The sequence below is a fragment of the Epinephelus lanceolatus genome, chromosome 7 (assembly GCF_041903045.1).
Source record: "Epinephelus lanceolatus isolate andai-2023 chromosome 7, ASM4190304v1, whole genome shotgun sequence".
Taxonomy (NCBI): Eukaryota; Metazoa; Chordata; class Actinopteri; order Perciformes; family Serranidae; genus Epinephelus; species Epinephelus lanceolatus.
In genome coordinates this window covers 28,554,638-28,569,275 of record NC_135740.1, presented here as the reverse complement: position 1 = coordinate 28,569,275, position 14,638 = coordinate 28,554,638, and the positions used below count along the sequence as shown (strand labels likewise).

Sequence of the window (14,638 nt, the reverse complement as noted above, 5' to 3'; positions counted from 1 at the left end):
CATTTCCTCCAAGCTGAGCTAATGAAACTGTAATTGCTCTGTCTTGGAAGGATTTGTACGTTCGGTCTCTTTGATGTTATTATCTATTATTAACACTTCTCGAAGCGGTTTGGCTTCTTGTCAGGTTGTGCAGATGGTTTCTGGTACATTTCACACACTTCTCATTAATCTGTGATCTAAAGGGATCATCATGTAAACTACTGCAAAAGAAAATCACATGGACTCAGAGCAGGACGATAATACAAGAAAACCAAGTAATTAAAACTAACAACACCTTGTTTTACACATATTAAGAGTCTGGTCTCATGTAAGTATTAAACTGGTGCTTAAATAATGAATTGACCAACAAGTAAATTATTTTTGAACCATGAAAGTCATTTATCCACCAAAACATACCAACTGTAAACTGTTTACAGCCTCTCAGATGTGACGATTTCCTGTTTTTCTGTTTAATTTCATGGCATTCATTCAGTTTCTTTTGCATTTTTTTTACTATTTTGTGACATTTGAATAAAAGATATTCAGTTATTAATCATAGAAATAACCCACTGGTTGTAAATAATCATTAGTTGCAGCCTTAAATGAAACACAGTTCACTGCCTGGAGCATCAGACTCTAGCATTAATATTACCACATTTCTGACATCAGAAAAATTTGGTATTAAAGCTTTGTTTCACCTTTTTCAAATTAGTCTTAAAACAATTCTCACATGCCTGTTTGTTCACCCATCAGCCACAACATAGAGCTTTTCCACAGGAGACCAGGCACGTGCACGGACAGCCCCCAGGTGGTGCTCATGCACCTGTCCGTTTGTCCTCTCTTCTAGATAAGTGCCCTTTTTGAAATACTTGTTTTTTTCTTTCTTTTAATAATTTTATGTTTTAGTTTTTCAATTTGGCCCATGGCATGAATTCTCAATTAAAAATGTGTTGTTTGCCCGACAACTGCATTTGAGTCGAGCCCCTACCCCTCCCTCTTCAGCTTCCCACGTGGCAGCCGCACACAAATCAAGCGCCCTGCGGAGCAGCATCACGTCTCCCTGACCTGCCTTCATGGACAGCCAGGTAATGATAGTGTTTGCCTCAAGCCTGGGCATCAGTTGTCACTCTTGTGAAATTAAACCACTATTAAAACATCTTGATAGTGCCAGACTAATTTAGGCAATAAACCACCATTAAGTTTAACAACAAGTGAGATAGTCCAGCATAAAACCACACTGTCGTCCTCCAGCTCTGTCAGATTTGTGTTCACCAGCTGTCCAGCGGAGACAAACATCAAATTGCTTTCTCACTTCCACTTGTCTTTTTAAACCAAAACTCAATTTGAAATAACATTTACGTCTCCCATGTTGCATCTCTAATATTTTAAACAAAAATGATGTGCAGTTTTGTGTGCTGTGCTGAAAGAGCGCAGAGAAGGAGAGGAGGAACACGGAGCTGTACACGTCTGTTTTCTGGGATTCTTGAAGAATTTTTAAAGTTTGTGTAGAAGATAATTATAAGAATTAGTGCTTGACTATTAAAAGGGGGTATTTGAATAGCTATTTACTTTATAGATCACTAAAGCATACACGATGTAGCATTGTTTTCTTTGTTGTGTTATAAATTAATGATAAATGTAGAAAATGAATGTGTATTTATAGCAGCTGCTAAGTGCAAAGACTATAGATACTTAGACATCTTATTATATACTGTACGTACAGTACAGGCCAAAAGTTTGGACACACCTTCTCATTCAATGCGTTTTCTTTATTTTCATGACTATTTACATTGTAGATTCTCACTGAAGGCATCAAAACTATGAATGAACACATGTGGAGTTATGTACTTAACAAAAAAAGGTGAAATAACTGAAAACACGTTTTATATTCTAGTTTCTTCAAAATAGCCACCCTTTGCTCTGATTACTGCTTTGCACACTCTTGGCATTCTCTCGATGAGCTTCAAGAGGTAGTCACCTGAAATGGTTTTCCAACAGTCTTGAAGGAGTTCCCAGAGGTGGTTAGCACTTGTTGGCTCCTTTGCCTTCACTCTGCGGTCCAGCTCACCCCAAACCATCTGGATTGGGTTCAGGTCCGGTGACTGTGGAGGCCAGGTCATCTGCTGCAGCACTCCATCACTCTCCTTCTTGGTCAAATAGCCCTTACACAGCCTGGAGGTGTGTTTGGGGTCATTGTCCTGTTGAAAAATAAATGATCGTCCAACTAAACGCAAACCGGATGGGATGGCATGTCGCTGCAGGATGCTGTGGTAGCCATGCTGGTTCAGTGTGCCTTCAATTTTGAATAAATCCCCAACAGTGTCACCAGCAAAACACCCCCACACCATCACACCTCCTCCTCCATGCTTCACAGTGGGAACCAGGCATGTGGAATCCATCCGTTCACCTTTTCTGCGTCTCACAAAGACACGGCGGTTGGAACCAAAGATCTCAAATTTGGACTCATCAGACCAAAGCACAGATTTCCACTGGTCTAATGTCCATTCCTTGTGTTTCTTGGCCCAAACAAATCTCTTCTGCTTGTTGCCTCTCCTTAGCAGTGGTTTCCTAGCAGCTATTTGACCATGAAGGCCTGATTGGCGCAGTCTCCTCTTAACAGTTGTTCTAGAGATGGGTCTGCTGCTAGAACTCTGTGTGGCATTCATCTGGTCTCTGATCTGAGCTGCTGTTAACTTGCAATTTCTGAGGCTGGTGACTCGGATGAACTTATCCTCAGAAGCAGAGGTGACTCTTGGTCTTCCTTTCCTGGGTCGGTCTTCATGTGTGCCAGTTTCATTGTAGCGCTTGATGGTTTTTGCAACTCCACTTGGGGACACATTTAAAGTTTTTGCAATTTTCCGGACTGACTGACCTTCATTTCTTAAAGTAATGATGGCCACTCGTTTTTCTTTAGTTAGCTGATTGGTTCTTGCCATAATATGAATTTTAACAGTTGTCCAGTAGGGCTGTCGGCTGTGTATTAACCTGACTTCTGCACAACACAACTGATGGTCCCAACCCCATTGATAAAGCAAGAAATTCCACTAATTAACCCTGATAAGGCACACCTGTGAAGTGGAAACCATTTCAGGTGACTACCTCTTGAAGCTCATCGGGAGAATGCCAAGAGTGTGCAAAGCAGTAATCAGAGCAAAGGGTGGCTATTTTGAAGAAACTAGAATATAAAACATGTTTTCAGTTATTTCACTTTTTTTGTTAAGTACATAACTCCACATGTGTTCATTCATAGTTTTGATGCCTTCAGTGAGAATCTACAATGTAAATAGTCATGAAAATAAAGAAAACGCATTGAATGAGAAGGTGTGTCCAAACTTTTGGCCTGTACTGTACATGTACTGTATGTATTCTTAGGCCTCAAAGTGCTGGCAGAAAGAAACCTCCCAGCAGGGCGCACTTTGCCTGTGCACATTTTTTTTGTCTTTTTGCACCTGCACTTCACATGAGCAAAAAAAAAAATGTGGAAGGGATGTCCTGTTTTTTTTACCACCTGAGCATCTGCCCTGCAAAATGTCTGTGCACAGCAGCAGACATTTTGACATGTCAGTAGGAAAAGCACAGGTATACTTGGTAACATTAATGATGGCTGCATTCCACTTAGAGGAGGCCCTGGTATTGTCAATGCTGGCTCGGTGGAATAGCTTGCCAAGAAACATAATGGAACGGAGCTATCATTAATATTATCAGTTTGACCTGTGCTTTTCCTACTGTGAAAAGTTAAAATGTCTGCTGTGAAAAAGGTCCATTAAAACCACTGGCAGGTAAAATGAATGTACTGATGTCTTGTTACAATGCAATGAGAGCTTAAATTAGACTTTCACGTTGTCATTATGTCATTATGTCTTTAAAAATCCGTTATAATTGGATATTACCAGCCCTTTTAATTTTAGCTTTTAGCCGCTAGCAGCCAAACGGTACAACCATAGACTGTATAAAAATACAGTACAACGGGATGTTCTATATTGTTCTGTATTGTATATATTGTGTCCCTGTTACTTTGCCATAGGGCACAAAACGTTTTGGGTCCACATTCCGTTGTTTCAGGGGGATTTGGTACGTGTCAGAGTTTCTGGGTGTGGAGAAAAATAAACGGAACGGAGGGCGGTGTAACAAATTCAACGGCAACCTCAACCGCTGCCCATTTATTTTTCTTCTTCCATTACCCCATTACTGGTTTTGCCCTACGGCAACTCAAGAGGGACATACAAAATAGAACAGTTTGTTACATTAGTATTACCTGCTTGTCCTTCGCTCGCCACTGCGGTCCCTTTTACAGTATTATTTGACTCTTGAGCTTCGGTTACGCCTATAATCAACAGTGAATGTTAAATACTTTGGTTGTGGGGGTGTCGCTTGGCATATTGATTCACTCAGCCCGTCTGTGGGTCATTTAAATGTTGCGGGACTGTTAGCTCGATGCTAGGGACAGAGTCTATTCACACACTCCACGATAGGGCTAACTGTTAGCATCACACAGCTAACATTACCTAAAGGTTATAACGGGTGCTTTTAACGACGGAGTCGAGCCTTTTCAGCGTCTGTGTGAGTTTGTTGGGACCATTCAAAAGCTCGGTGTCAGATGTTAGCCGCTGCTGTGGTAGCTTGTGCTAACAACAGTGTCATTTGTTTGTTTGTTTTCTTTAACTCATTTATCATGCTATTACAGTTATTGGGCTCTTTAAAGAAACTTAGGACGCTCTGCAGCAATGACATTTTGTAGTGGTATGTAGATAAATAGTCTACCAATGTATATCTAAAGCTTGCTAGAGATCTAGGTCATGAACTTGAGATCAGAGACAAGACTAGACAATAGTTAATTAATATGCACATGCTACCACCTGGACAGGGGTGTGAATGTCTAAGCTATGGGAAATCCCTCAGTGTTGTATTCTGTCCAAATGGTGGACATTCTTTAGACTTTTCCATCATTTCTAAAAGAAAAAAAAGAAAGAAAATGGACAAAAATCAGTCCAGGTGGAAAATATTTAGTCAACACGATTTTTGGCAAACTTTTTCACAGACCAAGTACACCCCCTTATGGCAGCAGCACTCCATGATGGCAGTGCCCTCCTCAGCAGGACAGTACACCATGCAATGCCTCAAAAACTGCACAGGAAAGGTCCGAAGAAGGTGACAAAGAGCTCAAGGCATCAACCTGGCCCCCAAATTCCCCAGATCCCAATCAGGTCGAGCATCCATGGGATGTCCCAGTACACCAGGGACAAGTCTGATCCACAATGGAGCCTCTGAACTGTTGAGGTGGGGAAGCAGGACCTCTGGGAGTGTCCTGTGGCGGTGAATCCTGTGAGTCCTGTGGGTTGTGAGGTGGGGTACTGGTGTGTCCCACATATGCTCAGATTGGGAATTTGAAGGCCAGGTTGACGCCTTGAGCTCTTTGTCACATTCCTCATTCTACTCCTGAGCAGTCTTTATGGTGTGTCATGGTGCATTGTGCTGCTGGGGGCCCACTGCAATCAGGGAGTGCTGTTGCAATGAGGGGGTGTACTTGGTCTGTAAAGGTGTTTTGGTAGGTCAAGTGGCATTCACATGAATGCCAGGACTGAAGGTTTCCCTGCAGAACATTGCAGTGTACTGAAATTATCAATGTTATCCACTTCATTTGTCAGTGGTTTTAATGTTGAGGCTGATCAGTGCACGTTCAGAATCTTTCTCTTTGCTTTAATTGTTCTTTTCTCCATACTGGCAGTCAGGAAATCCCTCTTTCAAGTGATTTCAATATGTATAGGATGTCCTCATTCGATTCACACCTCCGAAGTTAAGCTGAATCTGGGAATCTTCCAGCTTTACAGTCTTGGGTGGCTGTGGCTCAGGAGGTAGACAATGTCATCTTTTAATCTCAAGGTTGGTGGTTCAATTCTCAGCTCAAGGTTGGTGGTTCAATTCTCAGCTCCTGTCGTCCTCTCAAAGTGTTCTTGGTCACACTCAGGCTTTGGTCATGGCCACAGCAATATGAATATGTATTTGTACATGATACAGATTGCACGCTGTTAATGTAAAAGCACAAATTTGCACCTTTTGTGTTACTATTCCTCCTCCGCAGCTCTGCAAGGAAACACTGTCTGCGGAAATACAAAGAAGGAATGGGTGTCTTCAAGGCCACTGTGGACAGGAGAACAACTTCACCAACCAACAACAGTGTGCATGTGAGTATATGAGTATTATTTTAAGTCATACTTTTAAAAATGTGTGTAATGTGTAATATTCTAATAATAATCTCAACCATATCATCTAGCACTACATGGCCTCTACCTTTATGTAATCTTTAGTGTCAGTTATTATTAATATTTGGTTCAGCAAACATGAAGTATAAAACTATGTCCTTACCTCTGCCCTCTCTATAACCTTTTCCTAACATGGCCTCTTACACAACATACGCGTCGCTCCTCTCTGCTGCAGTACTTGTCTTTGCCAGAAGATAGCAGCAGTCAGCTGAGCAGAGCTTCTTCCACTGTTCATCTTCACTCCATCCCAGACACTGCAGCAGCAGCAGCTAGTGATGGAACACAATGTTCGCTTGCTGTAAACCAGTATAATGTTTAGAGCTTTGTCGCCTTATATGTAATAAATTCTGTATTATATTTTATGTGGTTAAGGTAATGAGATCTGGCAGAAAATGATCCATAAATCACATCTATGTTTTTCTATTATGATTTACAGAAAGTGGGTTATTATAGTGTATTTTTTGCTGTGATTTTGACTATGTTCACCTCTCCGTCCTGTGGCGACAGAGCATCAGTTTGTCCCACATCCCTCTTTACTGTACCTCTAATTTTAGCCTCCTCTCACTCCTTCTTTGTCTCCCCTCTCTCTCCAGCCCTCCCCTCTCTGATCCTTCTGAATGGAGGCTGAGAATAGACGGGAGGCTGTTTCAGTCAGAGCTCTTGAGCAGGAATGCCTATATATGGAGTCTTACACCACGCCAAGCGCTGATAGAGTCGCAGGTACATCGAGTGAATGTGGGCTACTGTGATTTGTAAAGAAGGGTGGCGGGGGGGTCATATGCCTACTATTATGTGTGTGCGTGCATCATCATAAGTGGGAGGCCAACTGTGTGTGCCTGTGTGCACCCCGCTCGCACGCAAAAACCTCGATGCCAAGAGTGTGCGTCAGTCTGAGTCAGATAGTGTCTCATTCTGTCTCGTCATGCGTGTGCGTCAGTGCTGTTGCTGAGCGAAACTCGCTCCAGGGGAAGAAATGGAGGAGAGTGTATGGGAGGGAGGAAAAGAGGCAGGGATGGTGGGATGATGATGATGATGAGGCTGAGGGAGGAACAAGGGGCTTGACTATGACGACACAAATGCATCAGCCGCATTAAGTGCACTTTTAATATAAATGCATTTGTATGACAATCAAATACACTTATAAGCAACACAATAGAACACTGGTCCACAATGTCCATTCTGCAGTAAGTAAGATGTTTAGAATATATTCCATCTTATGCAATAAAAATCTCTTTCTTATATATATACAGACCAATAACCAATGTTTCATACAAATGTACAAATGTGTACAACCTTTCTGAAAAGAACATATGCCTATATCCACAGACATAATGCATATGCAATAACATCTTTTTCAAATATCACACATACAATATAGTAATTTTACACATGTATATTAACTTAGCCTTGAATAGCTAGAACGTAGGAATCAATCCTTTACTTGACCGTAGACAACTCTACGTGAGCATGTCGACACCATGGGAATAGTACCATTCTCAACCCGTGTCGCTTGGTAACTGAATAGAAATAGCACCCCATCCCTATTTTCATTTTTTAAAACAAAACTTTTGTATTCTAACCCCTCTCAAAAAAGAAGAATCGCTCATTCACATAGTCAATTGTGCCTCACTACACCGCACTCCAGTGGAGCAACGATGTAAAAGTCCATGTTGAATGGACATGATAAAGAGTTCAAAGTTCAGCAGGTCAGGGCCGTTTCAGGCACACAGAAGCCGCTATAAGCTGCCAGCATTGCAAATATTGATGCTGCAACAATATCCAGCCGACTGCCTTCAGGCCAGCGGGGACCTGAAGAGCCCACATTCAGAGTCTAATGTACAGTACAACGTAGAGTGGATTTGTGGCATGATTAGAGCTCTGCAGAACTTGTTTGGTGTTGCATCTTGTAAAGCAATGGACACCTTCAACATCGTTGAGATCTTCACATGCCAGGATCTCTTCACATGTTTTTTTTTTCTTTTTTGTTTGCACATCACATTGATACACAAGATTTTAGATGGAGAGATAAATATGAAATGTTAAAGGTTCGAAGCAGCAAACTCAAAGCTCAAAGTATCTCTGGTTTAAATGTGATCACTGTTTATGATGTCGCCTTTAAGGCTGTGAGGAAGAGTGCTGTCAAATCAGAGCTGTACCGGCTCTGAAGACGGGATAGAGGAGTTCTTAGCAAGAACTCATTTTGATGTACAGATAGTGGTCATCCTAAGGATGTAAAAAATTTGTAAACATTTGACTTCCAATACATTTGAGGTTTGGGTTTGCGTTGCTGCATGTCAGGCAAAAGTGCTATAATTCATCTCTCTATTGAAATAGCAAGAAATGTTCTCTTTTTTTGTTCACAACAGATTTTTCACTACGAGTGAATACAAATGCGCATCTGGTAGTTAAGGTAGCGCTTACAAGATCAGAGATGTTTCTCTGTCTGATCATATCTGAAGCTCGTGTTACAGAGAAGCTGCAAGACACCACATGGACCCAAAACCCAGTCAGTTATGGGTCCATGTGGTTGAACCATCATGTAAATGTTGCACCAGTTTTGTACAGATTAATGACTGAACAAAAATATAAAGCCAATCTTTGTTCTTAGGAGACATGTAGGAGTTAAAGTCCTTAAGTTGTATATACATTATGTATATTTATACACTTAATAATTTTTTACTTTTCAGTAAAAGGGGCTCCACAAAATATGACAATATGCCATACTTAATGAAGTAAGTCACAGACTTATTTTAGAACGGAGGAACACTTCCACTCCCATCTGAAAGACAAAAAAGGGAAAAGAGAGAAAGAGGACGTTAGTTGTGTATTTTCAGAAATGGTTTTTCATCTCATTTAACAAGATTTAAAAAAAAAAAAAAAAAAAAGGAGAGAAAAGACAGATTCTTACCTTTGTGGAAGCACTGTGGCGATGGATGACATTGGAGTTGATACAACTCAGGTTGTTGCCCTAAGCCAGGGGCGATCGAGGCACCTGCCCCAAACATGGGTTCCAGGACGGCCAGTTCCTCCAGGAGGGACTGATTGCAAGACACGGGCGTGGGCGAGACGATGGGCGTGGAGGTGGCGGGGCTGGGGGAGGCAGTGAGGATGAGGGGAGGGGAAGCTGGGATGGAGGAGCAAGAGGACACAGGAGATGACACCACCTCGATCTCCATTGCTTCCTCCGCTAGCCCCTCCCCTTCCACCTTCGCCCCGGCCTCAGCAGCCACAGTCGCCCCGCACCCAGCCATGGAGTTACATTGCGCCGATTGGACGCTACAGAAGTGGCCCACTCCCTCAAACTGGGAGGGTTGGCGCCAGCACACTGGGGTTTGAGGAGAAATCGGGCTGGAGGGGTTGGGCATTGGGGAGGTGGAGGGGGAGGGGTTGGAGAGGCCGGGGGACTGAGGAGGAACAAAGTTGTCTTGGAGGAGGGTTTCTAGGATGCTCTCTTCAAACAGAGAGTCATCGTCGTCGAGGAACATGGGAATGTCCAGACCTCTCCATGCTTTGATGGGATAAAACTCCCTAAGCATGTGGATTGAATCAACATCAGCAGGTTCTATGTCAGGAGACAGGAAGGGAGAGGGAGGGGAGGAGGAGGGTGACATGGAGGGAGGAGAAAGTTTGGACAAGAGTGGATCCAGGTAGAATCCCTCTGCCAGTGAGCTGATGTGCTGGGCTAAGAGGGAGATTTCTGCCCTCTCCTTCTCCCTCTCTCTCTCCAGGGAGAAGAAGGAGAGGCACGGCTGTTTACCGGGTGATGCCTCGGGGGTGAGGAGGCCCTCAGGGGGACACTGGAGGGGCCCCAGTGGTACATCTACATAAAGTGGACCCCGAACCTCGGGCAGGGTCATCACTGTGCAGTCGCCGTCTCCGGGGCTGTCGGGTGTGGGGGGCAGTTTCTCATAAAGGGCTCCACTGCAGGGCTCAATAGAGAAGAGAAAGTCAGTGGAGGGAGTAGGCAGCGTAAGGGGGATCTTGGTGGACAGGGTGGTGGGGGGAGCAGGGCTTGAGGCGGTGGTTGGTGGGGCTGAGGAGGAAGTTGAAGGGGCCAGTGAGGTGGTGGCGGTGGCAGTTGTAGCAGAGGGCGGAGGAGTAGTTGTGCCAGTGGGGTCGAAGCTGAAGAGGGGTTCGCCAAATGGGAAGCTAGACCCAGCAACATGGGGAGTGTAGGGTGGTGTGCACACAAACTCTTTAGTCTGCTGAGCTTGTGCGGCGGGAACTGGGGGGAGAGGCAGGGGAAGAGCCGGCAGCGGAGGGTCGAGCTGGAAGGAAGGTGGCAGGAGAATGTTCTGGGTTAAAAAGTCTAAGTCTGCTACTGTTTCAACAGTGACTGGAGTCGGGGAGGAGGCAGCTGAGGGGCTTTCTCTGGGAGGCTGCTGAAAGAAGCTCTCCTCCTCCAGAGAGGAGATACTGGAGCGAGGGTCACCCTCCAGCTGCATGGCCTCAGCAGCAGAGCTCCCTGGTTCATCGGAGGAGCCCACACTGCAGCCAGCGGTGCTGAAGTCAAAGGACTGGGCTGACAGGCCGCTGCTGCCTGGGGTGAAGACCTGGTCTGGACTGGACAGGGTTTCTGGAGACTGGAGGCTCAGACCCTCCTGCTGAGAGGTGCCACCACTCAGAACCAGGGTCAGCTGGGTCTGCTCTGAGCTGAGCTGCTGACGCACTGACCAGGCCTCAGAATCACTGAGAGAGGGAAGAGGAACCAGAGGAGAAACAGGAAGTTAGGATTCTGTTTCTGCTTGTATTCATCAGTCATGAAATTGAGGAGGGGTGTGTAGTTTAAAAAAGGGCAGTACATACCTGATGATGTAGTTGTTGCTGCTGATGGGGATTTCTCCAGGCTGCAGCTGAAGCACCATGTAGAGCCAAACCCACGACTGGTCCTGAGCTTGTACACGCACCACCATTTCAGCTCTGCCTTCTCCTCCCTCTCTCACTGTTGAACAACAGTCACAGCACAAGTTGGCATCGGTTTGTAATCCTATTAATCATCATAGTTTTTTTTTTTCTTTTTCTACTGCGTGGATGTGCCAGTGGGCACGATGTGTGTGTAACTGCGTGGGCATGGACGGTTGTAACTGGTCGGTATGTGTGAAGAGTACACTTACATAGGCTGCGGTGCTGAGCGGAGGCATGTGACAGATCCTGTGGGTGGAGGAGGCTGTACCAGGAGCGAGAGCGTAAAGCTGTCACATCAAAGCCGAGATAGGCGCGCACACTGTGGGAGAGAGTGGGCGGTGATGTGTTAGGAGGATCATATTTTTTTATACCACTTTAGTTATCTCATAAACAGATCAATATACAAGTAAACATTAAAGCAACAGGTGAGGGTGAGGTTTTGTTTGTGTAAACTCACTTGTCGTGGGCCGCCTCCAGCCTCATGTCCCGGCCATGCTGGGAGTGGAAGCACGCCAGGAACAAGTTGGTCTCGGCGAGGGCAGGGGTGGAGGTGGACTCCCTCTCTGCCCCGGGGCCGGAGCGGGTCGGGTGGGGCTCCAGAGGGGAGCAGAAACACACCCAGACTGGGTTGGATGTCCAGTAGGACCCGGCGGCGGGAGATGTGGAGGGGGGAGAGAGGCAGCGAGCTCGGATCAGAACCAGCTTGTTCCCAGCACTCTGCCTCCGCACGGACTTAGAGGTGTTGAAACGGCAGCGGAAGAGACGGTCTGTGAAGGATGAGAAGAGATTTGTTAGGAATCAATCAGTCCGCATCAGGTGGAGGGATGAAAAAAAGGTGTAATTTGAATGTTTGTCTTACCCATCTCAAGTGACGTGGAGGTTGACAGGTTGCTCCTCATGATTAAGTGGTCTGAGGCGTCGATGATATCATACACACTGTCCCCCTGTGCCACGAGATCCACCTGGAAAATTGCAATAATAATAATAATAATAATGATATTAATAAAAAATAACACATTTATGAAGCCCAAAGTGGAGCTTGAATATTTCTCTACTCACCATGGAGTGTCCGAGGTGCTCGGAGACGCTGTCTGACAGGTACAGGAGCTTCCCTTCCCCAGTCAGCAGCATCAGAAACCCCGGCAGCGCCTGCATCAACTCCGACAGTTCGTGGAAAGACAGTAACCTGGCGCTCTCCTCGAGACTAGCAGCAGCTCCCGCCTCTTTAAAGACAAACATGTGTGGAAAGAGACAGAACAGCAATGTGTTATTACACCTGAACACAATGTATGGGATCACCGCAGTAAGAGAAGCAGGGGCCGCAGTGTGTTTCAGCACCATGGACAGCGGTGCGGCTGTATTCATGGTGCTGAAACATCTCAGCACCACGGACAGCGACAAATTGCCTTTAAAATGCCTTTATTGGCTTCTGTAATGATTATTGGCGATCGATTAATGACCCACATGGCCACAGTTTGTCCAAAAATTAGATTTATATTAAGTTAAACGCCTGCAGTGCCACTAAAACACTTGTTGATTCCACCACTGTGAGAGATTGCAGTCAGTCTATGCAGCACAAGCGATTCATCAACAGGTCGTTTAGTTATTCAGAGTGGTTTCATGCTTACCTTGAGTGAAGAAGACGGATTTCCTGGTGTACATGCAGGCAAGTGACATGATGTGCAGGTATGAGAGCCGCGCTTTATCTGCATCGGAGATGGGCAACAAGTCCTTCAGGTTCCGGATCTCGGCGTTGATCTGGTCCCGTCGAGCCTTGGATGCTCCTTTGGTTGAGCGGTACATTGTGGCCGATTGTTGTAGCTACTGTAGCTGTGAACTATCGAAATTCCTCCAGATGTGAGTTGGAGAGTTGAGAGCGGAGTGTTGTTCAAACGCCGTGGCTCGGCTGTAGTCGGGCTGCCCCTGTCTCCGAGATGTGTTAAGAGACAGGTTGTAAAAGTGGAAAAAGAAAAGCTCTGAGGTGTGTTATTGGACTCTCATCTCTGTTGGTTTCCAGAGAAAGGTTTAAAAACCTTCTCCTGTCCTCTCTGCGTCCGTGTTAGCTCCGCCACAGCGTCCAGCTCGGATGCTGGCCGGCTGCTGGATGTCTGTCCCCCCGCTCGGAGTGCAGGTGAATCGGCGGCTGTGGGAGCCGTCTCTCGCTCTGAAGTCCGGGAACCGTAAATCTGGTTGAGGGACTCTGCTCGCCGGTCACTTATATAGCCTGGGACTCCACCGGAGTAGGGGGGCTCCCAACGCACCGACACCGACGTAAAAGGGAGGGAGGGGGGTGGAGGAGAAGGTGGGGGCCGAGGGGGATGGATATGTCTCATATCAGTGTTAGCAATGGTGAAACTCTCCCCCCTCCCTCTCCCGTGCCCTCTCCTTTCGGTGACTCTTCCTCGACGTCAGCTCTTCCCTCTACTCGGTGATGACGTCGGGCTGAAATCGGGAGCTCCGGCGACGCAAAAAGCCCGATTTGGACAAAACCGAGTAAGGGGCGGAGCAAGCGTAAAACGTAAACGGAGTCACCGGACTCCGGTGTATTGGAGGAGGAGGAGGGGGCGCAGGGGGGATGGGAAGACTGGGTTGCATACGAGCGAGGTCTCTGTTTATATGTCTGGCACCTGAGGTAGGCTACCCGGCCGTCACTGCCCGTTTGCCCCGGACCTGTCAGTACACACGGCGGGTGCTCGTTAGGTGCGATTCAGGCGTTTAATTTCGAGCACATTTACTGACAACATTTGAAATATGTGAGAGTGATGGTGCAGAGATGAAGACAACATGCTCGGTCACCGAGCTGCTGTTACAGGAGGCGGACATGGATGCTGCGGCTGTTTCACATCGCTCCATCTCTCCGTCGCCTTTTATGAATGGAAATCAGCCGAAAACAGAAATGGATGCATAAATATACACAGAATTTGCCTCCATTTTTTAGCGTGTTAGACATGAATCCTGCGCATGATCCATGCCTTTACTGCAATTTCATATTCTCTTGTTGTTAAGAGGCTGTGGCATGCTATGAATATTTTTTACTCAATATAATAAAATGGCTATAAGACATACACTTAGTGCTGTGTGATCCACGCCAGATATAAATCTGCATTGCCTTATGATGGACAATAAAGTTTTTCATATCATGAGAGAAATAGAGAATAAAGCAACACCGGATTTGCTTTGGGGGCTCTGATTTTCTTAGGTAATAATCAGAGCATGATCACCTACATATACTACTGACAGAAATGGAACAAACAGCTGCCCAGCTTGACCAGTAAGACCCTTAAAAGCCAGCTTATACACCATCAGACACCAGTAACCATCTCCTCTCAAATGACGTTGATGTGTGAGTCGGGGCTTTGTTCCCTCTCTATTTTCAACTCACAAGGTCGATCTTTAAAAAGCCTTATGAAAAGTGAAGCCAATTTAATGAATGACATTCATGAATAATTCGATGCGCGCGCAAACAGCAGCCGGGTATTGCGCAACCTGCAAAA

At 45.6% G+C, this 14,638-nt stretch overlaps 1 protein-coding gene across 1 annotated transcript; it reads right to left on the bottom strand.

Annotated features, from left to right (window-relative positions):
• Nucleotides 1–7,324: 7,324 nt before the first annotated feature.
• npas4a (neuronal PAS domain protein 4a) lies at nucleotides 7,325–13,336 on the bottom strand. The gene is made up of 8 exons (XM_033645961.2): nucleotides 12,773–13,336; nucleotides 12,204–12,367; nucleotides 12,004–12,106; nucleotides 11,602–11,911; nucleotides 11,354–11,463; nucleotides 11,046–11,181; nucleotides 9,148–10,928; nucleotides 7,325–9,018 (listed from the first exon to the last, which is right to left on the bottom strand). The coding sequence occupies exons 1-8, from the start codon at nucleotides 12,945–12,947 to the stop codon at nucleotides 8,990–8,992; spliced, it is 2,808 nt and encodes a 935-aa protein (XP_033501852.1). The 5' UTR covers nucleotides 12,948–13,336; the 3' UTR covers nucleotides 7,325–8,989.
• Nucleotides 13,337–14,638: the final 1,302 nt, after the last annotated feature.

Bases quoted from the DNA above. Each gene is read 5' to 3' on its own strand.
- npas4a (XM_033645961.2), bottom strand. From the start codon at position 12,947: ATGTACCGCTCAACCAAAGGAGCATCCAAGGCTCGACGGGACCAGATC. The intron at 12,107-12,203 runs GTGAGTAGAGAA...GCAATTTTCCAG, and splicing joins AGCACCTCGGACACTCCATG to GTGGATCTCGTGGCACAGGG. The intron at 11,912-12,003 runs GTAAGACAAACA...CATCCTTCACAG, and splicing joins CTCCACGTCACTTGAGATGG to ACCGTCTCTTCCGCTGCCGT.